The sequence below is a fragment of the Dipteris shenzhenensis genome, chromosome 22 (genome assembly GCF_047967505.1).
Source record: "Dipteris shenzhenensis isolate YYH24624 ecotype China chromosome 22, Dip_SZ_1.0, whole genome shotgun sequence".
In the NCBI taxonomy this organism is placed as follows: domain Eukaryota; kingdom Viridiplantae; phylum Streptophyta; class Polypodiopsida; order Gleicheniales; family Dipteridaceae; genus Dipteris; species Dipteris shenzhenensis.
In genome coordinates this window covers 50,754,972-50,782,939 of record NC_141617.1, presented here as the reverse complement: position 1 = coordinate 50,782,939, position 27,968 = coordinate 50,754,972, and the positions used below count along the sequence as shown (strand labels likewise).

The 27,968-nt window shown below is 45.3% G+C and overlaps 1 protein-coding gene across 1 annotated transcript in view; it reads left to right on the top strand.

Annotated features, from left to right (window-relative positions):
- Window positions 1–27,968, top strand: part of LOC147888251 (Zinc finger C-x8-C-x5-C-x3-H type family protein) — an 84,856-nt gene that overhangs the window by 46,571 nt on the left and 10,317 nt on the right. Inside the window, exons 8-10 of the mRNA XM_087393665.1 lie at window positions 10,977–11,278; window positions 22,540–22,693; window positions 22,841–22,910. Coding sequence (XP_087249791.1) covers window positions 10,977–11,278; window positions 22,540–22,693; window positions 22,841–22,910 — 526 coding nt within the window. The remainder of the gene's footprint in view (window positions 1–10,976; window positions 11,279–22,539; window positions 22,694–22,840; window positions 22,911–27,968) is intronic.

Here is a 27,968-nt window from a genome sequence, read left to right as displayed (position 1 = left end):
ATAGGCTTCGAATGAGTCATCTCTTGAAAATCGATCCTCATAAGCTCTAAGGAACTCAGTTCTCTTCCGATCTTCTTTTGAGATATGAAGATCTCGTGAATCCCGTATATACACAAGATTACAATCTACCCCTCTTTTTACCAATCTTTTCGCTTGGGTACGAGTAATCAATGGAATTGTATACACGTCTGGATCCCCTATGATCCTTATGTACAAAGCAACAATGATGAGTATAAGGATGAATAGCAGGGTTAAAATCATACCGCCATGGTTTACCTAGAATCATGTCAACGTCTTGTAAAGGAGCTACTAGAAAATCCCTTTGATCTCTATATTTTTGTATACGAAAAGGAATATTCCGTACTATGGATGTGTCTTCTTTATTGTGTTTCCTAATAGTTTCTGAGAGCGACATGTTTTTTATAGGTTTTGGTTTAAGATGGAGTAATTTTACCAATCTATCACTCACTAAGTCATAATTACATCCATCGTCTAGGAGAACCACTATTCTTTGTCCATTCACGAATCCATACACCTTAAAAAGATCATGAGGCCCAAAGGTATTGGTTGAATGGACAGCATTCACTATTGGCTCAATAGTCATGGTAGATTTCGAGGTAGAAGCCTCACCCTCCTGCTTGGATGCCTTGGCTTTCCCTTTTACTGAATTCGTCTTGGCAATCTTACCCAAGAGAACGGGACACTTATGCCATACGTGCCTTCGCTTATGTTTCTTACACCCGAAACATTTTCCTTCCTTAATCAACTTCCTCTTCTCTTCGTTTGTCATAGAAGGAAATGGCACCCATCCAGGACGTGATTAACTGTTCACATTCCTTACAAGAGCTTTACCTTTCCCTTTATTATTCTTAAATCGGTTTGGTTTCCTAAAAGTGGGTATATTGTTGGTCTTAGATGATGACCCACCCTCCTTATTGAAGGGTTTATGAGTATTCAATTTTCTCTCGACTATTTCAGCCAGCTTAGTGAGGTCCTTAAGTGTGGTCAGGTTAAACATTTCAACCTCGTACCTTACTTTTGAGCTTAAGGCTGCTAAATACTTCTTTCTCCTATCTTCCTCACTCTTTTCGGGTAACTCTAGAGAGAGTTTCCAAAATTTGGTTGTAAAATCTGCATTACTCTCATTATCGAATTGCCTAAACCTCTGCCAACGAAAGGTTAGGTTCTCTTCATGCCTCGGTGGCATGAAAGTGGCTTTCAGTTGCTTCACGAACTTAGCCCATTCATGAATAGACTCTTTTTCTGTTTGTGACAAAGACCACCACATTAGAGCATCCTTCTACAGAGGCAATGTGGCAAGAGCAAGTTTCTCTTGCTCGGTCTTATCTTGATGGGCAAAGTATAGCTCAAAATGGCGAATCCAATTGAGGATTTTGTCAGCCTCTCTTGTCCCATCATATTTGGGAAACTCAATTCTCTCTCGTGGTTGGAATTTGGACCTCTTAGAAAGGGTAGTTAACTCTCCATCTTGAAAGTTTAAAGTCCTCGTAGTCCCTAATCTTGTCATAATGGACTGCTCAATCATATTGCTAAGCTGGAAAATCAGCTTATCAATAGGAGTCTCCTCTCTTCCTCTTGCACTTGGATTATAATCCATGTGTGCTGGGTTTTGAGTTGAAGGCGTAAACTCATCACCTTGTTCTTGGTTGGTCTCATTTCTTCTTTCATTATGAAAGGAGAACTCCCTATCAAGAGGTTCTTGAAGGAGAGACTGCTCTAAATCTATTTGGGGGTTATCATACTCAAGATGTGTGTAACTCTCACCTAATCCATCCTCTTCAAGAGGGGGTGAAGGTGTAGGAAAAGGACTAAGTTCATTGTTATATCTCCCTTCCCCTTCCATTCTTTTCTTTTAGTAATATAAGAATTCAAGATTGGCCAAGAAGGAGATGATTGCAACCTGAAAATTATGCTATGTGCACGGTGGACTGCTTTCCACAACGCATGCGTGTGTCCCGTCCAATATTTCGTTGTCTCGCATGCGTTCCTTGATCGTGTGCGCCTTCTTCTGCTATGTAGCGTTCTTGGTTGTGCTTTCTCCTGCGGCTTATTCTGTGGTTCCCATGCCTGCTCCCGGCGCTCGTTGTGCTTCTCTTCCGTCGTGTGCGGCTGTCGCGGGTCATGCCTCCCACTAGTGTTTCCGCCACGTCTGTCACGATTCTGCGTGTTCCTTTCTCGTCCTCTTCTCGTCTCGGTCGTAGACCGTCACCGCTCTGATACCAAATGTGAAAAACCAGACTTTTTGAGAATGCAAATGTGTGCAATGCATGCAGAATTTGAATGCCAATTGGCCCTCCAATGGGAAAGAGCGCCCTCGTGAGAGTGCTTGTTTCTATTTTGACCTACATGCAAGGTGGGAGAGAGATGGCGGATGAATGCAATGTGGCAGAGAGAATGCTACGTGAGATTCACAATGAAAGGGTGATACCCTTTCATTAATGTCCCTTGAGATCACTCAAGTTCCATCTTTCCATTTACACCTATCCTTATCCTATGACCCATGCACCTACCATTCAATGCACTCTAATGCACCCTTTCCCTTTCCTATTGCCCCTAGGACCTAGACACGTGTGTGCACATCTTTATTACTAATCATTGGCCAATGTTACATAGTTTTGGCGATACTATTTACACCGCTTGGTCAATCATAAATACAAACATATAACCGCACCATCAAATTGGCACCTAACAATAATAAGGTTCTAATGACTATTAATTAACTAAATAATCATTTCTCTTGTCATGACAGTGGCTGAGAGAAAGAATAGATAAGTCATGGAGACGGCCAGGTGTATGTTGAAAGGCAAGCGTGTGCCTAACAAATTGTGGTTGGATGCCGTTATGTGTGCAAACTATATTTTGAACAAATTTCCCACAAGGCATTGAAAACCATCACACCTTATGAGGCTTGGATAGGTCATAAGCCCAGGATTTCCCACATGAGGATTTTCGGATGCTTGGCATATGCACATGTACCTTCTCAGACATGTACAAAGTTGGATGATAAAGCTGTCAAATGCATCTTTATTGGGTATAGCTCAGAAAGCAAGGGCTACATGCTCTATCAGCTCCACAAGGGCAAGGTTTTTGTCAGTAGGGATGTTGTCTTTGATGAATCTTATTCTATGCGTGTGCTGGACTTTCAAAAACAGCCCATTGCTGATGCCCCGGATCTCTTTGACACCTTGATGCCTTTGTTTCTGTCTGACTCTCTTGATGATGTCACATCTGAGGTTACTCCTTCCATCGGTCATTTGCAGTATGCCTCAGATTGATCAGGATATTATGCACAGGGCTATTGGCCATGAGAGAACTGAAATTTAGGAGCCCAAAAGGCTTCCCCGTTGGCTCCTTCACACTCTAAAAGACAGCAAACAAGATGCTCCCCTCTGCCAGCCCGTAGTAGAGCAGCTGTCCAAAAAGAACATGCTGATTTGGTTGCATCTGCATTGGTTGCTACAGCATGCAACGAAGAGCCATTATGCTATAAGGATGCCTTCGAAAATGAATGTTGGTTGCAAGCTATGCAAGCTGAATTGGATTCCATCGATCAGAATAACACTTGGGAGTTGTGTGACTTGTCTCTTAGCAAGAATGCCATTGGGACTAAGTGGGTATACAAATTAAGTGTGACTTGTCTCCTAGCAAGAATGCCATTGGGACTAAGTGGGTATACTGTCATGTGACTTGTCTCGGCGCTCTCATGTGTCTCAGTATAGAAGACCATGTCTCTGTCAGTGTATGTCTCTTAGAAACTGCCTGGATCAGACCGAGAAACCGCCTGGATCAGTAGACTAGAGTGTGTCATTGCAATTCTACACTGCCATTCTCAGTCCACTTTGTGCCCCATTGGCCTGACACTGTCATAATTCACCCTCTTCTTTCTCTTCCTTTTCTTCCTTATCACCTTGGTGTTGATACTCCTTTCTCTCGGATGATCACCCTAGCATCCCTGTATGCAGCCCATTTTCCTGCTTCTCTCGCTGCCATGATGCGTAGCATACCTTCCGTCTGGTGTTTCTGCTGTAGGAGGGTGAGATCATCGTCTAGGTAGATCCGGGTTCCTTTCAAAGTCACCCTCGTGCTGATGAGGGTCTTCCTATCCATGGCTGTTCGGAGCTTCATCACAAGTGGCCTTCTGGGTGCATCGGGCTTGCCAACTCTCCAAGCTGTCTCACATGTCAGGTTCACACCCGTTTTGATGAACAAGGCTTTTGCATCTGCCATAGGAGTGTCTCCCACTGTGAGGCCTCGAACCAAAACATTTAGGGCTTTACTGTTTCTTCTTTTATCTTCCTCCAGAGCATCTGAAATGAACTCTTTCTTGGGGGTAGCCGTGCCTTTCTTGATCACATCTTTTCATTCCAAGATTGCAGCCTCTCCTTTCTTGATCTTCTGTGTGAATTCAACATGTTTACCCTGCATAGTGTCTTGCAAAAATGCCAAGTCTTTTATGAGTTTTTCATTCTCAGATTTCAGTTCATCTATAATCTTGCATCCTTCTTCTGAAGTTCCCTTTGCCTCCTTGAGCTGCTTCATTTGTTCCCTAATGATATTCAGTTTCTTGTGTAGGATGGCTGAAGTTCCTCTTCATTTGTGTGTGTATTTGCCTTCAATTTTGCATTCTCATCTTGGAGACTAATCACCTGAGCTTCCAAGCTCTCAATCTTGGATGTAAGAAAACTGTTTTTCTTGTCCATATTTTGCATCATAGCCATCTGCATTTTACCAATTTGTTTTGCCCATTTTGCATGCATTTCTTCTTGCCATCCCTTCATGTTGTCATTCATTTGAGCACGTAGGTTTGAAATCTCATCCTTCTTGTATTCTTCCAATTTCTTTTGTAAGCATTCAATTTCAGCATCTTGTAGCTTACATACCTCTTTGATAGTGGATAGACATGCTCATCCTCTACTTTCTGCCCTTTGGTCCAAATTATGCTGTATTTCCTGTCTTTTTCCCTTCTGGTTTTCTGATCGGGTGAGCTTGCCATGGCCCCCTTCTCTGAAAATTCAAAATATTTGGTAGCTCTCTTGGTACTTTCTGATTATCCTTGCAGCCTTCTTTAATGTGTAGGCAGTGTGTAGGTTCCGGGCAAGTGCAGAGCCTGAGGCGAGTGGGGCTGGCCACCTTCAAGTATGCTGGTAACTCTTCTCTGTCCTTCCACTGACAGTGAAGCTTCCCTCTCAGCATTTTCTTGTTATTGATGTTGACTTTCTTGATCTTCTCGTTGTTCTTGAAGGTTTGGAGCTGATAGGGTTTGAGACCTTTTTTGGGTGGCCTCGATGACTAGGTGGAGGGAAAAAGGCCCTGTGTAGTAGCCTTGCTGGCCTGTAGGCTAGTCAGAGGCTTGTTGGGGGTAGAGGGCACCCCCTGGGTCCCTCTGCTTGTGCTTGCAAGCCTCTATGGGTGGCGGTGTAACAGCAGGCCCCCACTGCCTATTTATGTGCCAAGAAGGGGTGTGGGAGTAGCGAACTGCATCACGACAGCAGCTTTTGCCATGTCGCCATCTAGGAGGTTATGGTAGGAAAGTCCCATGGAGATGAGTGGTGCATATGGACAGGCAACAGGGATGCACGGGTATCGACGAGTAGCAAGGACGATCGGGAGTCACGGCAGGAGTAGCAGTCGCGGGTTGGAGCAGCAGAGAGGGGGGGTGGTGAACGGAGAGGTGATTTATAGAGAGGAGGGGATGGCGGATGGAGGGGTGATGGATGACAGAGAGAGCAGACGACGGATGGGGGTATAGAGGTGATGGACGGAGGGCGGTGGTGACGGATGGAGAGGGAGAGGTGACGGACGGATAGCGGACGACGTAGAGTAGATGACAAACGGAGAGCATACAATGGGCGACGGGTGGGCTGAGTGATGGTGGACGACGACGGATGACAGGCGGGTTGACGACGGGCTGTGTCATTGGTTCGAAGAGAGCAGATGACGGACGGGGGTATAGATGTGATAGATAGAGAGGGGGGGTGACGGATGGAGAGGGAGAGGTGACGTGCGGAGCTGTGTCACTGGTTCGAAGAGAGCAGACGACGGACGGGGGTACAGAGGTGACGGACGGAGAGGGAGAGGTGATGGACGGATTGGGGGGAGAGAGAGAGAGAGAGAGAGAGAGAGAGAGAGAGAGAGAGAGAGGAATAGAGGAGAGAGGGGAAAGGATGAAGAGGATGGGGCAGGGGAAAGAAGGAGAAAGAAAGAAAGAAATTTTATTACAGTCTTCGGAAGACCGATGGATCTATGAGATTGAAAGAAAACCTGATAGATTGAAACGAGCATCATCACCCATGCTGAATCCTAAGTCTGATCATACATAATCAAATACATCTGGATGTAACAATGAAAAGAAAAGGAATGGAGTGGAGCGGAATCCTCCGTATGTCATGTCGCCCTGGTTGGTGCATAGTTGGTGATGGGACGCTGGTGCCCGTCAAGGAGTGCTGTGCGTCTCGGTCTCCTGGACGAGGCTCGACGCAAGACCAGAGCCATCGTGACTCCCGTGGGACGTATCCTGGGTCTAAACAATGACGGGAGGTCCCCCAGAGTGATATGTGTGTCCCCTCGATGTCTCGTGTGTCGTGCTGCGATCGTCGGGTCAGGGTCTTTGTCACGTCTGCGGCTAGAGACTGGACAATCAATGTCACTCGATGGGAAGAACTCTGTGATCCTGCTCTGAGAGGTGTCTGATGATGTGGCCAAGCCCCGTCGCCTGAGTAAGTACTCTTTGTGTTGGACTCCCTTGTGAATGAAGGCCGCGAGGCATCTCTGATCTAGGTAGGCGAAGAATCTGGAAAGGAGTCCGGAGCCATCTTTGAAGAGGCAGTGGTAGCGACCTCGGATCTCGTAGTACACTGGGCACCTGAAAATAAAATGCTCCTCCGACTCAACCTCCTAACAGTCGTATAATATGCATAAGCGATGCTCCCTAGGAATCCCCTCTGCTCTGCCGCTCTCTATGCGGAGGCGGTGTGATGATACCCGAAACTGCTCGACATAGATCTGTAGTGAGTGAGGCATATGAAGCTCAGCGTACCCCGGTGGTGTGATGAATCCCTCCTCCGAAATGCAAAGACAATAATCTCTGTAGAAACTCAACTTCAATGGAAGCTCCCTCGGTTCCAACCAGGTCCTAAAGGTGCGTAGCTGCAAGAGATCCTCTCGAATGACTTGGTTGGTATGTGGCTCAATCAGGATGGTGGGTGGGAGTACTGGAGGGGCATCTAAACTGTACTGAAAAGGAGGTATCCTATCGATGTGGAACCCTAGTCTCATAAACCATTTGTGAGTCCGTGCATACCAGCATCGCTCGTCTCCCTTTGTTGCCAACCTCATGGAGGAATCGAGAGCCAACCATGGCAACCCCTGTCTCCTTGATGTGCAGTTTCCATATGATCTAACCCGGTGTAGATATGTGATGGTTTGAAAGGCTGCATCTAGCTGGAGTGGAGAAGTACCAAACTCGGCCTGAATGATGTGATGTGGTACAGACGATTTCCCCCGGATCATCCGTGAGAGCATGAGGATCTGCAAGCGCTCCACCCGTGTCCACTCTATCTCTGACATGTCAGGCCTCCAACAAGGGCTGCCATACATACCAGTTGGTCGGACCAAGGAGTCGAAGAGAAGAGCCTTGGTTCGAGGGTCCTGGAAGTGGGAGTGAAAGCACTGTCTCTCTAGCCGAGCTAGTGAGGCGTATCACCTGCTCAGTGTGGCCTGCATCGTTGGTCTCATCGTGAAGATCGGGCCGGAGAAGATGACCCCCAAGTAAGTGTATGAGGATACGATCTCAGCTGGTGACCCACCGAAAGTAAAAGTAAACTGCTTCCGTTGCATGTTTGCTCGAGAGGTGTTAAAGATCATGACCTTGGTCTTGCCAAGGTTGACCTCCAAATCATGGGATAAACAAAAAGCCTGCAGTGCATCCAGGTGTTGCTGGAGCCCCTCGGGTGTGGACGACAAGAGTGCCACATCATCTGCATAACTTGTTTGACCCCTATGGTACTCAGGATCTCATCTGTCCAACCTGCACCTGTACGAACTCGGCGTGGGACTCTCTCATACAGTGCCTGCCCAGATGATCTCCTGATCAAATCCCAGTGTCTGTAGGCGTGTGATAAGAGAGAGAGAGAGAGAGAGAGAGAGAGAGAGAGAGAGGCTAGGGTGAGAGAAAATGATACTCAAATGAAGACATCATGAAAGGCTTTCATTCATTCATCCAATATGATGTGACAATTGAAGTGCAAGCCTTTATAGACTAGGCACACACACTCTAGTACGAAGTGCACATGGGATAATTCCCAAGGTGACACGTGGCACTCACACATGGACCACGACTACAACTCCTAGTACAACACACCAACACACACTCTTTGGCTATGATTTCTCCAAGACCACCCTTCAAGGCAAAGAGTGTGAGACCCAACACGTAAGGAGTAGACTGATCCCCCCTCCACAGCAATACTGCAAAGAGCAGTCCGACTATCCAACACCTATTATGTGATAGTGACTTTTGAGTTAGCTTGTGACTGGCAAGGGACCATCACTCTTCACCCCCCCTTACTCTGAATTGGGTGGTCAATACAATCATACCAAAGTAAAAGACAATACAATCATTTTTGGGGGACAACCCAAGGCAGAGTACCCTTATTGATTGCAAATACATTCATTTTATAGGGACTACTCAAGATTGAGAATCTTTATTGACTCAACACAAAAAGGACTAGTAATCATCTATCACTTTAGGGAGGGATAGATCATCCAATATAGTAGATAAAGCTTGCTCCTTAGGTCTAGTAGATGTGGCGAAAGTTTTGGAGCTTGTCCCATGTCTCCTTGGCTGAACTATTGAGGTCAAGATGATGAAGTAGATTGTTAGCCAGCCTCAAACCAATAAACGCCAGTGCCTTGTCATTCTTCTCATCCCAAGCTGTGACTTGTGCTGATTGGTCTTCACCATGAGGATGGGGTTCTATGTATGCAAGGCAGGTAGCAAACTTAGGTGGCGAACTTGCAGCACCAGATGGGCCCTCCGAAATGCAAAGGCAGGCCACCAAACTGAAAGCTGCTATCCGAAGGCCTTGAAACAGCCCGGAGCTCATAGGTAGTCGGCTATGCAGCAGCAGCATATAAAACTCTGTTTTTGGGTCCACACGGGTGAAAAATGCCTTGGGAAGTGAGCCGACCAGCAAGTAGGGAGGCCACCAAGGGTGCCTAGAGCTTGAAGAACTCCCGAATGGAGGCGGCAGACTGTGGAGAGGCTCTAAGCAGATGCAAATGGCTGAAAGGAGGAGGCAGCTAGATGCGAGATGAACTGGTTGAGAGTAGACAGCATAGGAGGCGTTTGAGCATAGGGTTAGGGCTGAAGAGGGAGATGACGTGGCAGATTAGGGCAGGGCCGACCTGCTCTGATACCATGAAGGAAACATGGTGAGAGAGAGAGAGAGAGAGAGAGAGAGAGAGAGAGAGAGAACATGGTGAGAGAGAGAGAGACAGAGACAGAGAGAGGCTAGGGTGAGAGAAAAGGATACTCATATGAAGACATCATGAAAGGCTTTCATTCATTCATTCAATATCATGTGACAAGTGAAGTACAAGCCTTTATAGACTAGGCACACAATCTAGTACCAAGTGCATATGCCATAACTCCCAAGGTGACATGTGGCGCTCACACATGAACCACTACTAGAACTCCTAGTACAACACACCAACACGCACTCTTTGGCTATGATTTCTCCAACAGAGAGGACATGTAAAATCTGCGCTGACAGTTTCGTTGAGGATGAGCATGCATGTCAGGGATACTCAGATGTCAGATTGGCATTGGGTATGCACCTAGCTTCTAGGAGTGAAGATTGCTGATAGAACCCCTTACAGCGTCAGGCTCTAGAATTAATCCCTGATATGTTAAATCCATGTGTATACTTGTAAAACCATAGCTTAAAAGATTACGATTCTACCATAACTCAACTGGATACACAATAAAAACGTGGACAGTTTTGCAACCTCAGCCCCCCCAGCCCCTGTCCTCCCTCTTTTCCCTTCCGTGCAATTAGGAATATTGATGGAAATTTTTTTTGACTCTAGATGAGCAAGGAAACAATTTTACTCATCTATCAAACTCTATAACCTTTACCACCAAGGACCTTCAATGGGCAAAAAGAAGTACAACTGTCAGACATGATTCAGATCTAAATAAACTATCCTCGAGCCATCCATCACCATCAGGTTTGGCTTGGCCTCCCTCCATCTCCAGGTGCTGCAAGCTTGCCACCCCTTCTCCTGCCTGACCTTATCTTGTTCTTCCTCTCTGCCTTGTTCAGCTCCGCCTTGTGCTCTCCACCAGGTCCTCTTCCACCCCCATTCGGTGCAGCGTGTCCTTTATTAGACAATTGGGGGCGGTTTTGGTGCATTCCCACTAGCATGCTGTTAATGAATTTTGTCTATGGCCTAATTGTGCATCAAACATCATGAGTTGTACTTCCATTTAAGACATATTAATATATTACCAACCCCATGGTTCTGCCTTATTGTATGACTCCATGATTCACTGCTGCCTAACCTATATTCTGGCATTGATTCCTTAAGCATAATTACTATCCATGGAGAAGCCTACTGACAAAAGCATGCAAATAGCTCATTTGCATGATGTATGGATGATGACTAAAGAAAATTTATCCTCATGATGAAAAGACTCTAGAGATTTTTATGTCTTACGCCCTTTCATTATCCATTTTTCTAGTTGATACAATTCTATGCAGCACTAGATTATCGCAGCTGTTAGGAGCTAATCGAGTACTTCAAAAGATCTTTTCATGGAGAAATTTGTTTGGACTTCTTTTCTTTGATTATTAATGCTCCGGGAATATTATTGAACAGCACCTATGAGGTGATCGAGCTCAATGCAAAGGTACTATGCAAAATACTCTTACATGATTTCTTGGTGGCTTTTTCAGGGGAAGCTTTGGAGTTGGTTTTGGGAAGGAGGCCACTGGTTTCTCTTTTGGCCTTGGAACATCCTCTGCCCCAACCAACGCTATTTCACTTTCTGGGAATCAAGTTTCCCCCCCCTTTTCATCTCAGACTTCTTCATCTACTGGCTTTTCTTTTGGTACTCAGTCTGCTAGACATGCTGCACCTTTGGTTGGAACAGAAATGATGCCACCGCAAAGTGTCTTTGGCAGCACTTCGGTGTCCCCTCCAAAATTTTGGCAGAATACTTCTCAATTTAGCAAAGGTTTTGGCGATTCAATTGGAGGTTAAAGATTCTAAAAACTAACTCTTTTTTGAAGAATTTTGCTGTTTATGCATATTTTTTGCTGAAGAAAAGTCATGTTTTTTTCCCTCAAAGAAATGAACATTTTTAAAACAAACTCCTTTGACACGGACATCAAGGAAAATACAACTCCCCAATGAAGGGTACAATAGAAAAACACAAGGATATCCCGCTGGCTTGCCGCTCTATGGGGGGTTACCTCTTAGAACGGGCTGAACAAATAGCCACTAAGGTGATTTATAATGCCATATTATCGCACCATATGCAAAATGAAGGAAAGGGCTTGGCTCCAATATACTGACGAAAGCCTCCCTCCTGTTCCTAGCACAATCCGAATCTCCCTAGAGTGTATCCCATCTACATCTGAGAGTATGAATGATATCCAGCCAACTGTGGGGCAGAGTCTTGGAGGGTGATGTGGTTTGCTGCTCTATGGACTGCCTGTACCTACCTGTCCATTTGTACCAAGCAACAATGCTCGCTATCAGCTCCCATCTATGACAGTGTCTAGGTGTCTACATCTTGTTTGTGAAGTCCGGAGTACAGATGGAGGTCGACTCCTGCCCTACTGATATGAAGGACGAAGTCCCTTGAATGTCCTCGTACCCACAAGCAGGTCCTCTGTCTGTAACCAGGTTGACATTACCAACTCCATCGCACGACTGAGAGAGACAAGAGGGCATCTGATAGGGGGTTGGGATTTGCTGAGGGCTGGCATCCAAGAAGAAAGTCAGTGATAGGTCGTTTGCTGGTGCTCAAGCTGTCCATAGTCTCCATGATGTAGCTTGCTGTCTGACAAGTGCTATCGTCACTCCAGTGGTTCTGTCTCCCCATGTCAAAAAGAGAGAATATGTTTGCATTCCTGATGCGAGTGTCCACCTGGGGTCGGGTCTGTTGAGTTGTATGCTTTGGCTTTCTACGATGTCTAGTCCCCTGCTATCCTTGGCTCAGGTCAGTGGATAAGAAATCCATGATCGTGCTTTGATTGGGGTTAGCCGGTCCCGTCTGTTCTCTCCTCTGTGCTCATATAAGTTGGTCTCTATATCTCTGGGCCTCAAGAAGGAAAATGGCCATACATAGCATGTGCGAGGAACTCTGTGAGTTAGTCAAAACCGCTACTGAAAAGACAATGATGTCATCCACGGATCTCATATTACACAGAGCATCCGAATGCGAAGTGATCCTTTGTGTCGTCTCCTGCATATCACATAAAGTACAGTTTTGTCTCGTATGTGGGATGCCCTCTGCTTGCCCTGTCTCAACCCATAGGCCGTGTGAAGATATGCGGAACTAACCAATCGAGATCCTCAGTGCATGTGGGAGATGAATCTTGATGTAACGTGTGGTTCGGTAACCCCTCCTCTGAGATCTGTAAGCAATGATCTCTGTAGAAGTTGAGTTTAACCGAAAGCTCAATAGGTGCTAAGTCTTGTATGGTATGGAGCTGCAAGAGATCCTCGCTGATAACCTGGTTCACCTCTTCACAGGTGAGCATAATGGATGGAGCCTCAAGGCTATGCTGAAACGGTGATAGTCTGTCCATTTGGAGTCTCAAGCTTGCAAACCCTTTGTGTGTTTGAGCATACCAGATGCTCAAATCTTCCTCTATCTCCAACGCCATAGTTAGGGCTAGCCTTGGCAATTTGCATCGCTTGAATGTCGTGGTAGAAAAGTCCCTGACCCTATGGAGATAATTGACCACCTAGAAGACTGCATCAAGCTGTAGAGAACTCTACCGGTATGATTTGATGTGGGACCGATGGGGTGCCTGCGGATCATCCAAGTAAGCAAAACTTGAAGTCTGTCTATGCGGGACCAATCTATCTTTGATAAGTTGGCTCGCCAAAAAGGACCACCGTACATTCTTGTTGGGTGGACCAGTGACTCAAAGAAAAGAGACTTGGTTCTGGGATTCTGAAAATGTGAGTGGAAGCATTGACACTCGAGTCTGTCTAGTGTGGCATATCCCTTGTTCAAATGGGCCTGCATAGCTGGTCACATCGAAAGATTAGTTATGTGTAGGATGCAACAATCTCTACGGGAGCTCTATCAAAGGTAGATAGCTCTCTGTGCATGGCCGTTCAATATGATATGGGTATCACCTTGGTTGTACCCAAGTTGACCTTCAAAACATGTGTATCGTTGACAGATTGGAGTGCGTTCAAATGTCATTGGAGACCCTCATCCGAGAAGGAGAGTAGGACTAGATCATCTGTGTATAGTAGAATTGAGATCATAAAGGGAATCTGCAACCCCCAAAGTCGTGATGAAGGATTCAAGCTCGTCGATGTACAAGCCAAACAAGGTTGGCGATAACAAAGAACCTTGTTTTATCCAATTTATGCTAATGATCCAATTCGTCGAAGTCTTGACTTTGCTTGATACCTGCTCATATAATGTGTGAACTACCCAGATGATATCTTGACTGTACCCTATATCAAGTAGTCGTTTGAATAGTCCGGCTCGCGGTACAATGTCAAAGACCTTGCGGAAATCCACAAAGCAACAAAAAAACTCTTTGCTTCCATGCTCGAGCCTCCTCAATGACAGTTCTCAATGTAAAGATATGTTGTAATGAATGTGGACATAATGTATTTAAGTGTGAAAAATACCATTTGCATAAGATTTTATTGCCTTAAGATGATGCGGATCACTTGTTTGAGATGATTCATTTTATTGTAAACAAAATAGAGAGTAAAGAGATCATGTTAGCTAGACTCTTAGTGAGGCATATTTATCGGCTTTGTGGGCTGTTGATGGATATTGTTAGTGACAATGATAAAACATTTCATAGTCATTTGTATACCCACAATGGAGCTAGAATAATGAAAAGTAACATTAAGGGACAAATGAGTTCTATAATCCTCTGCATAGTCACTATGCTTAGACACATACTTTTCTGATACTTCAATGTAGCATGATCTGCTCGAAAGCTTGCCGGTCCCATTGCTCTGAAGTCTCACACCCTGCCTCTTAGGGCATGTGAGTGTCAAGTACTGCTGCATAAATCTTGGACATAAGATGTCCAATGATGATGTTCCTGTAGTTCTCCGGACTCATGGGATCCCTTGCCTTGTGGATTGGATAATGGTCATAAGGGTCCTGGTGTGAGAGATTGTGAGGCCAACCGTTTGGGAGCGCAAAGAGTAACCCAAATCCTTTGCCACAAGAAGAAAAGGAAGGGAGCTAGAGGGCGGCCCTGATGCACTAAGCCAGAAAGAGAGAAGGCCTCCAATGTATGGTCCTCGATAGGCATTTGACTTACGGTCCCTATATACAAGACAAAGACCCCCCAACACTCCGAGAAGCCCATCCTCTGCATGGTGCCCTTTAGAAAAGGCCACTCCACCTTGTCGTAAGCCTTCTCAAAATTCAAGAGAAGCATTGCCTCCGAAAAGATAAAGATGTTTTCCATGATGCTGCACTCTTGAACAAATCCTGTGCAAGACCAGAAATGTTGCCACCAAGTTTTTGATCCTTGAATCCAAAAACAAAATCTGCATTTGCTAGCGGGAAGGAGGAAGGGAGAAGTGGGGGGACGGAGGGATGGGAAAAGCGGGTAAGGGAGGAAAAAGGTTCGACAAAGAGCAGCAACCCTATGAAATGGCCCGAAACAAGGAAACTTGAGCAAGGAACAACTGTCCTGTCAAGAGAGAGAGCTTCCACAGCCAAAGACACAGCATGAGTGAGGATTAGGGCCCAGGGAGGGGAGCAAAAAGGCCCTCGACTAGAAGTAGCAGCAAGGCGGTTAAGAGGAAGGGGGGGGGGTGTAAAACAGACCCCCAATTGGCTGTGCATGGCAAAGGGTGGGAGGGCGCGGGGGGAGGGAGGGGTGATGCGGGGGCAAGGGGGGGTTGGTAGAGAGAAACAAAAATGGGTGGGCCTATGTAGTACAAGGGAGAAAAGGGGGGAAGGGAGTGGGGGGCTAGCAGCGAGCAGAAGCAGGGAGCGGCAGTGTAGTATTTTGAACAAGTGCTAATTGCATCAACAACACACCGAATCTAGAGATTCATAATGCAACACCTTGTTATTCTTTCTCTTGAGAAGGGAAGAAGAACATTTATCTTCATCCAATCTTTCCAGCCTAGGCATCAATGATGTCAAATCTCACGCTCAAAGCACATAGCGAGCTTTTGACTACTGAAACTAAATCCTTGTTATAATCCTTGGACATTCAACGAGATAATTCCCAGATTAATGTAAAGGCACATGGTGGAGAGGGAGAGAGAGATAGGGTAGGCTAGGGAGAGAGGAAGTAATACTCAAAGAGAGACATAATGAAATGGAAATGAAATGACTATAGCAATGAACCAAAATGAAAGTACTCACATGTAGACCAAAGAGCTTGTAGCTTGATACTTGATTGATTTGACAGTAGACAAGTACAACTCTTATATAAGAGCGCACACACACATATGAACACCTATGCATATGCGATAACTCCCAATGTGACACATGGCATCCATAGGACACACTAGACTATAGCAAATTGACTCAACTTGGCTTCATATTCTAACACCCCCCCATGAAGGCAAGGTGAGATACTACTGGAGTGGAACCAAGGATAGAACATGACTGTGACAAAACTACTAAACTGTGCAATGTCTGAACTAGACATGGCTCTCATGCTAACTCAGAGGCTGTAGTCTGAGCATGGTTCAGAGGTCGGACTGAGCACTCACATGGCTTTACGTCCCAAACATGCCTCAGAGGCTCATGTCTTAGCATGGATGCATGAACAACTCAGAGGTCTAGAAGACCAATGCACCAACATCCTGGAACTCATATGCTAGGCCTGATAACTAGACCCTATCACTGCCAATACATGGCTCCCACAGTACATGCCTCTCTTGACTCCAGGGACTAACTAGGGACATGGAGCCAAACACAATAAATATAAAAACAAACATCATTTTAGGAGGACTATTCAAGACAGAGAACAAAATGAAAGTACTCACATGTAGACCAAAGAGCTTGTAGCTTGATACTTGATTAGACAAGTACAGCTCTTATATAAGAGCACACACACACATATGAACACCTATGCATATGGGATAACTCCCAATGTGACACGTGGCATCCGTAGGACACACTAGACTACAGCAAACTGACTCAACTTGGCTTCATATTCTAACATAATGTTCGTTTCTGTTTAATTTCCTTTTCGGGTTTGGACTTCTTGGCTGCCAGTCGTTGCTGTTATTGACTGGATTACCTTGAGGATGCTGTTTTGCAGCTTGGTAAGCTAGACATTGTTACATATCTCCATTGAGGACCAACTTCTGTAGTTTGCATATCGTCCTATAGGTCAATGTGACCAAGTAGAGGAACAAAGTAACTGTCATACTTCTTGTCATAAAATGGCATTTTTGTTACACATGCACACATGCATGCGTGTACACCCTTTTTTTTAGTGAAATCTTTGAGTGCTTTATATTACATGCGTGTACACATACACTTTTTTTTTTGTGGGAAGAAATTTTTTATTGTTGTAAAATAATTACATTCATAGTTACTTCGAAAGTGGAGTAACTACTACTCAACTGAAAATCTCAGTATAAGCTGTATATACATCCTTATCAATCAAACGAGTCTGAACGCAATCATAGAATGATTGCCGCAGAGATCGTTTGAAAAAAACAAAAGATGAAAATAGGGGATCACCAAAGACTCTATGATTTCTGTCCATCCATAAAGTCCACAGTGCCCAGTAGCGTACCCATACAAAAAATAAGTCAAAACCCTGTCTAGCTGGATGAAAACCAAACAACCAGAAAAACCTGCCATAAGTAACAGTAGGAAATCTCGCTCGAAGCCTCTGTCGGATGAGAGCGATGAAATCACAAGTGTGTCGACAGTGCCAGAAGATGTGAAGCACAGATTCAGCATAGTGTAGGCATTTGTGGCAAACAGCCGGAGCAAATATGTCTATGTGCGAGTAACTGGCCAGATGGAAAAATGCCAAGTAGGACTCGCCAAAGGAAAAGCTGTTGCCGAAGAGGGACTTTATAATGCCAAAGGAGACGCAGTCGCTTTCTCCACCACTTTAGTGGGCGATCCATATGCCAAACAGTATTTGCTCTGTCAGAAATCCAAGGCGGAAATAATAACACTTTATACAAAGATGACACTGTGATATGTGAGAGCTTCAAAGAACGGGCTGAAGAGGAAGAAGAATGTAAAATCCAATCCTCAAGCCTATTCTGAAGTTCCAAACGAGGTACTAGCAAGAACGGTTGAAGCATTGCTGAAATCCTATGCCATAAAGGACGATAATGAGCTCCCAAACCGTATTTGCTAGCAGCCATAGAAAAGGATAAAAGAGTGCCATCATCTTGAAGTACATCCGCCACAGAAGAAATGCCTTTGAAAAAGAGAAAATAAGAACGTTTGGGTTCTTGTATGGCCAAAGAAGGGTGGAATACTGAAGACCAATAAATATTCTCAGCCCTCAAAGAACTTCCCAACAAAGAATCCTAGCCATTCCATTCCAAGTGGGATAAAATATGTTTCCAATCAAGAAGCATATGAGAGACAAAAGGGCAGCCTCTGATCTTGCCTTGGATAGAGCCAAATAGGAAATCCCACTGAGTAGGCTGCCAATGCCCAAAAGCAGAAGTATGAATATGTAATAAAAGAGAGCGGATCATGAAAGCCCAAGGTTGATTTCCTTGCATAAATTGCAACATCATTTTTCCTCTGTGAGCATTTGAATATTGAGAATGTTCAGATCCTCGTGCATCTTTGGAGAACAGAGACGATGCATAGAGAGTAATCTGAGACTTTTCTTGCCATTTTTTGAACACCAGAAAATTTCCATGATAGCAGACATATTTATAGGCTTTGTGGGCTGTTGATGGATATTGTTAGTGACAATGATAAAACATTTCATAGTCATTTGTATACCCACAATGGAGCTAGAATAATGAAAAGTAACATTAAGGGACAAATGAGTTCTATAATCCTCTGCATAGTCACTATGCTTAGACACATACTTTTCTGATACTTCAATGTAGCATGATCTGCTCGAAAGCTTGCCGGTCCCATTGCTCTGAAGTCTCACACCCTGCCTCTTAGGGCATGTGAGTGTCAAGTACTACTGCATAAATCTTGGACATAAGATGTCCAATGATGATGTTCCTGTAGTTCTCCGGACTCATGGGATCCCTTGCCTTGTGGATTGGATAATGGTCATAAGGGTCCTGGTGTGAGAGATTGTGAGGCCAACCGTTTGGGAGCGCAAAGAGTAACCCAAATCCTTTGCCACAAGAAGAAAAGGAAGGGAGCTAGAGGGCGGCCCTGATGCACTAAGCCAGAAAGAGAGGCGGCCTCCAATGTATGGTCCTCGATAGGCATTTGACTTACGGTCCCTATATACAAGACAAAGACCCCCCAACACTCCGAGAAGCCCATCCTCTGCATGGTGCCCTTTAGAAAAGGCCACTCCACCTTGTCGTAAGCCTTCTCAAAATTCAAGAGAAGCATTGCCTCCGAAAAGATAAAGATGTTTTCCATGATGCTGCACTCTTGAACAAATCCTGTGCAAGACCAGAAATGTTGCCACCAAGTTTTTGATCCTTGAATCCAAAAACAAAATCTGCATTTGCTAGCGGGAAGGAGGAAGGGAGAAGTGGGGGGACGGAGGGATGGGAAAAGCGGGAAAGGGAGGAAAAAGGTTCGACAAAGAGCAGCAACCCTATGAAATGGCCCCAAACAAGGAAACTTGAGCAAGGAACAACTGTCCTGTCAAGAGAGAGAGCTTCCACAGCCAAAGACACAGCATGAGTGAGGATTAGGGCCCAGGGAGGGGAGCAAAAAGGCCCTCGACTAGAAGTAGCAGCAAGGCGGTTAAGAGGAAGGGGGGGGGGGGTAAAACAGACCCCCAATTGGCTGTGCATGGCAAAGGGTGGGAGGGGGCGGGGGGAGGGAGGGGTGATGCGGGGGCAAGGGGGGGTTGGTAGAGAGAAACGAAAATGGGTGGGCCTATGTCGTACAAGGGAGAAAAGGGGGGAAGGGAGTGGGGGGCTAGCAGCGAGCAGAAGCAGGGAGCGGCAGTGTAGTATTTTGAACAAGTGCTAATTGCATCAACAACACACCGAATCTAGAGATTCATAATGCAACACCTTGTTATTCTTTCTCTTGAGAAGGGAAGAAGAACATTTATCTTCATCCAATCTTTCCAGCCTAGGCATCAATGATGTCAAATCTCACGCTCAAAGCACATAGCGAGCTTTTGACTACTGAAACTAAATCCTTGTTATAATCCTTGGACATTCAACGAGATAATTCCCAGATTAATGTAAAGGCACATGGTGGAGAGGGAGAGAGAGATAGGGTAGGCTAGGGAGAGAGGAAGTAATACTCAAAGAGAGACATAATGAAATGGAAATGAAATGACTATAGCAATGAACCAAAATGAAAGTACTCACATGTAGACCAAAGAGCTTGTAGCTTGATACTTGATTGATTTGACAGTAGACAAGTACAACTCTTATATAAGAGCGCACACACACATATGAACACCTATGCATATGGGATAACTCCCAATGTGACACATGGCATCCATAGGACACACTAGACTATAGCAAATTGACTCAACTTGGCTTTATATTCTAACACCCCCCCATGAAGGCAAGGTGAGATACTACTGGAGTGGAACCAAGGATAGAACATGACTGTGACAAAACTACTAAACTGTGCAATGTCTGAACTAGACATGGCTCTCATGCTAACTCAGAGGTTGCAGTCTGAGCATGGTTCAGAGGTCGGACTAAGCACTCACATGGCTTTACGTCCCAAACATGCCTCAGAGGCTCATGTCTTAGCATGGATGCATGAACAACTCAGAGGTCTAGAAGACCAATGCACCAACATCCTGGAACTCATATGCTAGGCCTGATAACTAGACCCTATCACTGCCAATACATGGCTCCCACAGTACATCCCTCTCTTGACTCCAGGGACTAACTAGGGACATGGAGCCAAACACAATAAATATAAAAACAAACATCATTTTAGGAGGACTATTGAAGACAGAGAACCTTATTGACTCTTCAAACATTCATTTTAGAGGGACTACTCAAGGCAGAGAACCTTTAACTCAAACATATAAAAAATATAAAAGATTTCATTCATTTTATGCATAGCAAGGGCAGAGAACCCATGAACCCAAAGTAGCTACCGCACAAGAATGTGCATATCCTGATGCGAACAGGTATGTCGGTGAAGAACCAAGTGAGGATGCGCTCGAATGATGTGTCGATGAAGGCTATAGGAGCAGCTACCAAGGGTAATCACGTCATGAGTCTCAATGTGCCGATCGGAGAGTCACCGAATGCGAAGAAGAGGCTCAAATTCGAGCAATTATGCCCAAAGAAGACAAAATGCCTAAATGAGTGTACAAAATTAGAATGAGGCTACATGAATTTGAAGAAAGCCCCAAATAAATTTACATGTTGGAAGTTTCAATGATGCTCAAGAAAGATGCCTAGTTGGAGAAGCAAATTGTGGGCAGCTCAAATCAACTTCGTGACCACCAACGGTAGCCTGAATGAAGACGGATCTATGGCGGAATCAAGTGCAGATTTTGGCATGGATTTCGAGGGCAGGAGCAGCAGCAGTAGATGGAATCAGATGGCACAGATATCGAGGCTATAAGCAGCTGCAAATGGCGCAAAAATTGAGGGCAGGGGCGACTGCAAGTGGTGCTGCAATCGAGGTGGTGGCAGTCCTGAGAAAGAGTGCTCCCCAGCATAGAAAATATCATAGCCACAGTAGTGACCTGTCTTTTTGGCATAGACATGTTGGTTGTGTTCTTGTAATGCCACTATGTCAGGCTGAAATGTATTGATATACAGCCACACAGATTTCCATTTCCTACTGTCACACATCCCTTGGACATTAAGTGTAAAACATTTGATATGAGCAGTCATATTTACAGATATTTATAGTATAATAACAGCTAGGTACAACCGCAAACTTCATGAGGTCAGCCTGCATTTCTATCTCAGGGTCAAGGCCTCTTCCCTGAGAAGAAATATCCACCTGAGGAGTAGACAGCAAAGCAGCAACCTCTTCTTCAGGGAAGAGTGTTCTGCTAGCTGTCACTGCAGCCCATGTGATCCCAATTCCTGTATTCACCTCTGGGGAGTTTCCACTAGAAGACGCACCATTCCAAGTGCGAGGGGGTGGAAGTCTTCGAGCAGAAATAACTTTTCTTGGACTTTGCCATCCATCAATTGGAGGTTTCGGTCCTTTTGTTGAGGGTTGAATAGCAGGAGGTGAATGTGAAGAAACATTCCCATTTAAAACCACTGGAGCTTTTCCTTTATCTTGAGTTTCAAAAAACTGTCTACTACCTTTGTTTATATTTCCAATGGAGGTAGGAGCATCTTTAGTAGGCATTTGAATAGGCAAAGTAGCAGGAGGCATTTTATGCTGATTCATTGGACACTGTGAAGCCATGTGTCCAAATTTTTTGTAGTCAAAGCAAGCCCCTGCAAATAATCCCCATTTCAATTTATAAAAAGCACTTCCCATGTCGACATTGTTCATCGTGACTAAGTAAGAGTCTGGTGTGGGATTATCAGTATCCCAGAGAATGCAAAATCGATTCGAGTTGCCATTAGGCCGTGGTGGGCATACCACTTTGCCTAAAGTTGCTGCAATTTTAGGCAAGAGTGAAGCCATGCATTGCGGGAAGTCTACAACTTCAACCCAGACCGGACATTGGTGTCAGATCAAAGCCTGAAAATCCCTTGTGGGAGACCATGGCAATACGTGCACCATTTGCTGCCCAAAAAAGAGGGGCGAATGTTCCAAAAGCATTTGCCTGTGTATCTCATCTACCATAATGACCTCAAAAAAACCCCTGGCTGCATAGTGTACCTTGCGAACAAATGAGCCAGCCAGTGTGCGAGTCAACCAGTTGCCTACCTCTGCAGCAGGTGGCATCCGGCCTGGGAAAAATAAAATGACTGCATTTTTGGCATATTCTCTAACTGGATCCGAACTGTGTAAACTTAGCCATTTGAATTGTTTATTTCTCTCTTGTGCAAGCAGTTTGAATGAGTTTTCTTGCTCGGTATGCTGTTTGTTTGTGCTCCGTAGATGGGACTGAATCATGTACACACATATCATGAATTTAGAGAATGGTGTGTTGAGCTCGTTGTGGTATTTGCATTTATGGTCTGTTCATCCATATAAATATAGATGTATGAGAACCATGCTTGAATTGCTTTCAGCTCCCCACAATGTGTTTGGTCACAACACCCCTTTTCAAGCTGCAAAGGACAATATGATGGCAAGTAGCTTTCCAAATGTACCATCATCACAGGAAACAATGAATATAGAGCTTTCCGTGGCTGAGACTTCATCAGGAGATACAACCACTCAAGTGTATGTTTGATATAAATACCTTTTTTGTGCTCAATGTTCCCTGTCTTGACTTTCAGCAAGTGGTCATTGTCCTTGAATTTTCTCTGTAACAGGTGTCCTATGTTTGGGTAAAGGTGTTAATTGTATGGCTCTTTCATGGACAAACAGGCTGAATGGACAGCAAGGTCAGAAAGATGCAGTGGAGATATGGCTGAAGGAGACATGGGTGATTGGGCAGGTAGGGCATTTCATAATCTTTGAGATCAAATAGTTGTTGCAAAGCAATATTTGTTGGGCATCATGAAGGCTGCTGCTTGCTCCCTGCTGCCTGCCACCCCCGTTTCAGCCCTGCCTAGCGTAGCATCCTCCCTCTCCACTGTGTCGCTCTCAACCTGCTCGCGCCCTCCATATCTGCTGTTCAGAACTGTATGGCAGTCCGTACAGGGCTTTATAGGTGTGCGCTTGGCCTAGCTCCATCCGCATCAATTCCACCTCCTTTGCCTAGAGCTCCCCTTGTATCATCCCACCCCCTCCCCATGCCCTCCTCCCTTCTCTCTGTCATACGAACCTTACAACTGTCTCTACAGTCTGGACCCCTTGCTCCACTCTTCCATCTCATCGTCTCTCCATTTTATCTTCACCAAATTTGGCGTAGGCGCAACTGTGATGGAGAGGCCAATTGGCTGAGAGCTTTTTTTTTGTCCCAAAAAGATTACTTCATTAAGTATGCACGAAAACCGCAAGAGCAAGCTCAGGTGCGGAAGTACATCATGACATGCATAAAAGAATAAACCAGCTCAGAAAGAGCTAACAAAAACCTAGGGTGGAGGCTGAAAGTGCCACCTCAACCCTGAAGGAGAATCAGAGAAGAAAGGAGATCCTCTCCAAACTTTGAAAAAATATCCCTCCTAGTGGTAGCTGCTCTTGAAAATCCCTACATGCTTGCCCATATGGCCATCAAAGTATGTATAGTATCCGTCCATATACAGGCCATAGTTTGGGAAGGGTGAATCTGGGAACTCTCCATCGCCTCCGTACATGTGGCCCTCCAAATATGCAAGCTGAAATACTTGCCAGAATCTCTCAAGATGTGTCTATAGAGGCATGGGCTGCTCTGAAAGGAGTGAAAGGAACATCCTGGAGGAAACATGACTGCACAAGATGGCATCGTACAAAGAAGGATGAGTCTGAGCCATGTCCCTCGAAAAACACTTGATGACCAGTAAGAGACAAACATGCAACTGTATCCTCAGGTCATAAAGAAGGGTGCTCTATAAAATATGCAGAGTATCCTAGCAACACCCTTCCAGATCATCCTCGCTTGTTTGCACTCCCAGAGGCAATGCTGAACTGACTCAACTGCTGTGTGGCATCGAGGACATGTAGGGTGAGCCCCGAACCTGGATCTTACAAGTACACTACAATCCCTCCGTGAATAAAAGGGCCTCCAACCTCTACTGCTGAGCTGGAATCTCCTAGCATTTCTAACTGTGTAACCAAAGAAGGGGATGATCTTCTCTCGGTGCTCTTCATCAATCCACTCCCACTCCCCAGGGTCCCACTGCAAGGACCTAATGGTGGAGCCACCATATAACCAGAGTCTCTAATACCCAAGTGCCAGAAGAATGGGGTCAGGATCAAGATACCACTATGAATCCTTCCCCCACTCCAAATAACCTGCAATCATAGTGCCCGGAAACAACGTTTTTGGGTACCCGAAACAGTACGTCGTTTCCGTGCCGTCTTAGAAACCAAAAATGGCGTTTTAGACAGGTATTTTTTTTAATTTTAAAAAATAATTGGTTTTGTGCTTTTGTAGTGCCTCTGGAATTTATCCAAGGAAACGTATATATAGAGCAACAATGTAAGAGCTTGTAGACACCAATGTTCAGCTATAAAAGCAAAAGTACCAACACACACACACACACACACACACACACACATACACCCGCCTCAACAACTGAGTAAGAAGTTAGAACCCCATCGGCGGGTAGGGCAGTTTTTGCTCTCCCTCTCAAGCCTCTCCTCTTGCTCTCCTCTCATCCTACAACCCCCCTCTCAGCCCGCTTCCCCTCCTCCTTGCTCTCCTCTCTAGCATATCCTCCTTGCTCTCCTCAGCCCTTGCCCTCTCCTCTCCTCTCCTCCATGCTTTCCTCTCCAACGCTCCTTGCTCTCCTCTCCTGCTTGCTCTCCTCAGCCGTTGCCCTCTTCTCCTTGCTCTCCTCAGTCCTTGCCGCTTCCCCTCCTCCTTGCTCTCCTCTCTAGCATATCCTCCTTGCTCTCCTCAGCCCTTGCCCTCTCCTCTCCTCTCCTCCATGCTTTCCTCTCCAACGCTCCTTGCTCTCCTCAGCCGTTGCCCTCTTCTCCTTGCTCTCCTCAGTCCTTGCCCTCTCCTCTCCTCCTTGTTGTCCTCTCAGGCCTTGTTGTATGACATATGTATTAATAATAATTACATATATAATATATATTTAATTAACCTTAAAAATTGAAACTCTGTTTCCACTGTTTCTTCTGGTGCCCGAAACTCCGAAACACCATTTCCCGCCCGTTTCCAAAACTCCTGGGAACTATGTGTGCAATCCTGACCGGCTGAAAGGCAACCCCCAAAATAATATTCTTTGAAGATATGTGAAGCCTGCCTCTCGACTGAACCTGAAAAACAAGGGCATCCTCCCATGCATCCTGCATGGCTATAACTTGCAGAGGAATACCCTCCTCGTGAAAGCACCCAACCAAGTGGACTCTGTGATCGGCATGCCATTTGTATCCATCCACTCCCCTGGTATGGCTGTATCTATCTGCTGAATCCTGACTGCACTCCCTTTAAGATGGCTGACTGATAATCTGATCCTGTGGAAGCTTCTTGAAAGCTTTCTAGGCCCCCACTCTGGAGGCAGGTCCCCTCTCTCACCTAGACCACTACATATAATGTGACGCTCCTAGTGATCTACCATGCTCATCCAGTATACAATCATTCCTCATGATAGGCTGCCGGTCTATCTCTTCACGAGAGGAGGGTGGAACTCTCTGAAGAGTGCCTTTAAAGCTGTCCCAAGCTTTCGAAATGGCAGCCATGAGAGGGGAGGGGGGAGATTTGAGATGGGCTGACTTAAAGATGCATCTCGATCCAATCTCACCCAAGAGAAGGTGTATAAGACTGAATGCTGAGTAAGAAAAATCTCTCCAAGGCTCTTGTCCAGGCATCAATCCTCTCACCACCATCTTACAGAGCAAGGCCATACACTACGAGTCTGGATCAATAATATTGAGATCCCCTTGCCTTGTGGGGAGAATGAGAGTCTCCCAAGCCACTCTGGCTATAGAATTTGTAGCGCCATCTAGTCCACTCCACAAATAATTCCTGATAGGTCTTGACCTGAGTGATACACTCTCTAGATCGGCACCAACATGAACAAATGAATCCGGCAGGAGCCAACAGTACCTAGCTACTCTAGATGCAAGGTCAGGTATGGCAGAACTCCAAAAAAGGAATTTCCTCTTGATGCTTTCTAAACGGGAGCAAACTGCTACGCTGGAGAGATGCCCACCCCAACTTGGCATCCTAGATACCTGATGAAGACACCCCTCTGAATCCAAGTGAACCCAATGTTTGATCCCCAATCTAGAGTATCCTCATCACCCAAAAGCCGTTGGATTTGTTCCAATTAATATGAACCCCTACTTCAGTGCAAAACAAATTCAGAGCTGTCCTGAAGGAGGTGAGTGTCTGTGGCGTGGCATCCAAAAAAACCCGCTGTGTCATCTGTCAGCTCACTATCCAACAACTCTTGCCTCAACGGAAGCCTCAGCCCAATAATATCAGCTTGAGCCCTTATATAAATGCTCATAGCTTCAGCCACAAATAAAAAGAGAAAGGGGGCTAATGGGCATCCCTGCCGGACTGATTTGGTAATCTGAAACTTGTCTCCCCTGACTCCACCAATAGGAACTTGGCTGTGGGCTGATCTGTAAAGAACAAAGACCCCTCTGATCCATTTATCTGAAAAGCCAAAGCAAACAAGGGTTCCCTCTAGAAAACCCCAATCTACCTTGTCAAATTCTTTTTCAAAGTCGAGGAATAGAATGGCTAGCCTAGGGCCATTGTGCATGGCCTAGTTAGAAGCCTACGAGAATGAGAAGATGTTATCAAAGATGCTTCTGCCATGCACGAAGCCCGTCTGCGTATCATGTATAAGATCTGGAAGGAAGGGCTGCAAACGTAGGCTGATTGCTTTCGCCAAAATCTTGTATATAGTACCCAACAGAGTGATAGGTCTCCATTGAGACACTAAGTTCTTGCAACCCCCTTTTGGGATAAGATGAATGAGATCCTTTGTAAGTGAGTCCGGCATCTCACCCAAGTTCCAAGTGCCCTACAGGGCTGCGGTAATCTGATCTGGTTCCAAAAAGCAATAAAAAAGGAAGGGTCCTGAACTCTATGTTGGTAAAGGGTGCATCAAGTGAAACTCTCATATCTCTTGTCACCAACCTAGGTAAGTGATGCCAGATAGTAACCCTAGCATCATCTCTGGACTATGTGTCAAGATTTGCTGTGAGAAAGGAGGCATAAAAATCTGTAGCTACCTACAAGACGGCATCTGGATGTGTCTGTAGAACCCTGTCTGAGTCAACAAGCTGCGAAACGCTCTCCTTACTATGTCTGGGGCCAATATTAGAGAAGAACTGTTTGTTGGCCCTACCTCCAATCTGAGTCCAAAATGACTCTCTCGTATGAAAGTGCTCTACTCTCTGATCTAACAGTGACTGCTGAAGAGCCCTTGGTGCAGCAAGGCGCTCTTGAATCCAAGCATCTGTAGGCCTTTTCTGCTCTTCCCTCTGAAGGGATGCCAGTTGCTGGTGGATACCAATCTCTCGCCTGAGAATCTCACCTCTCCTGACACAAGCAAGTGAATGATAGAAGTCGCTAATATCAGAAAGGGATGTGGCTACATATGAAGGGAATAGCTGCCCACCTTGCATGTGAGATATCCAAATCCATAACACTGCCTCTGTGAGGCCCCCCTCTGCAAGGCATATGGAATCCTGATACTGGTAGAGTGGCCTCTCACACGAGGCTATGAAATCATCAAAACAATTGGAAAATGGTATAAAGGGACACCTCAGTGCTAATGCATACTATCCCACCTCTATCCAGAGTCGAATCATCCACATGAAATCTGTCAATCCGTGCATGGATTGGCATCTGCAACCTCCTGTTTGACCAAGAAAACAGAAGTGACTATGGCTGAGTGTGAAAAACATCATCATATCAAACATCTCTGCCACTGAACTGAAA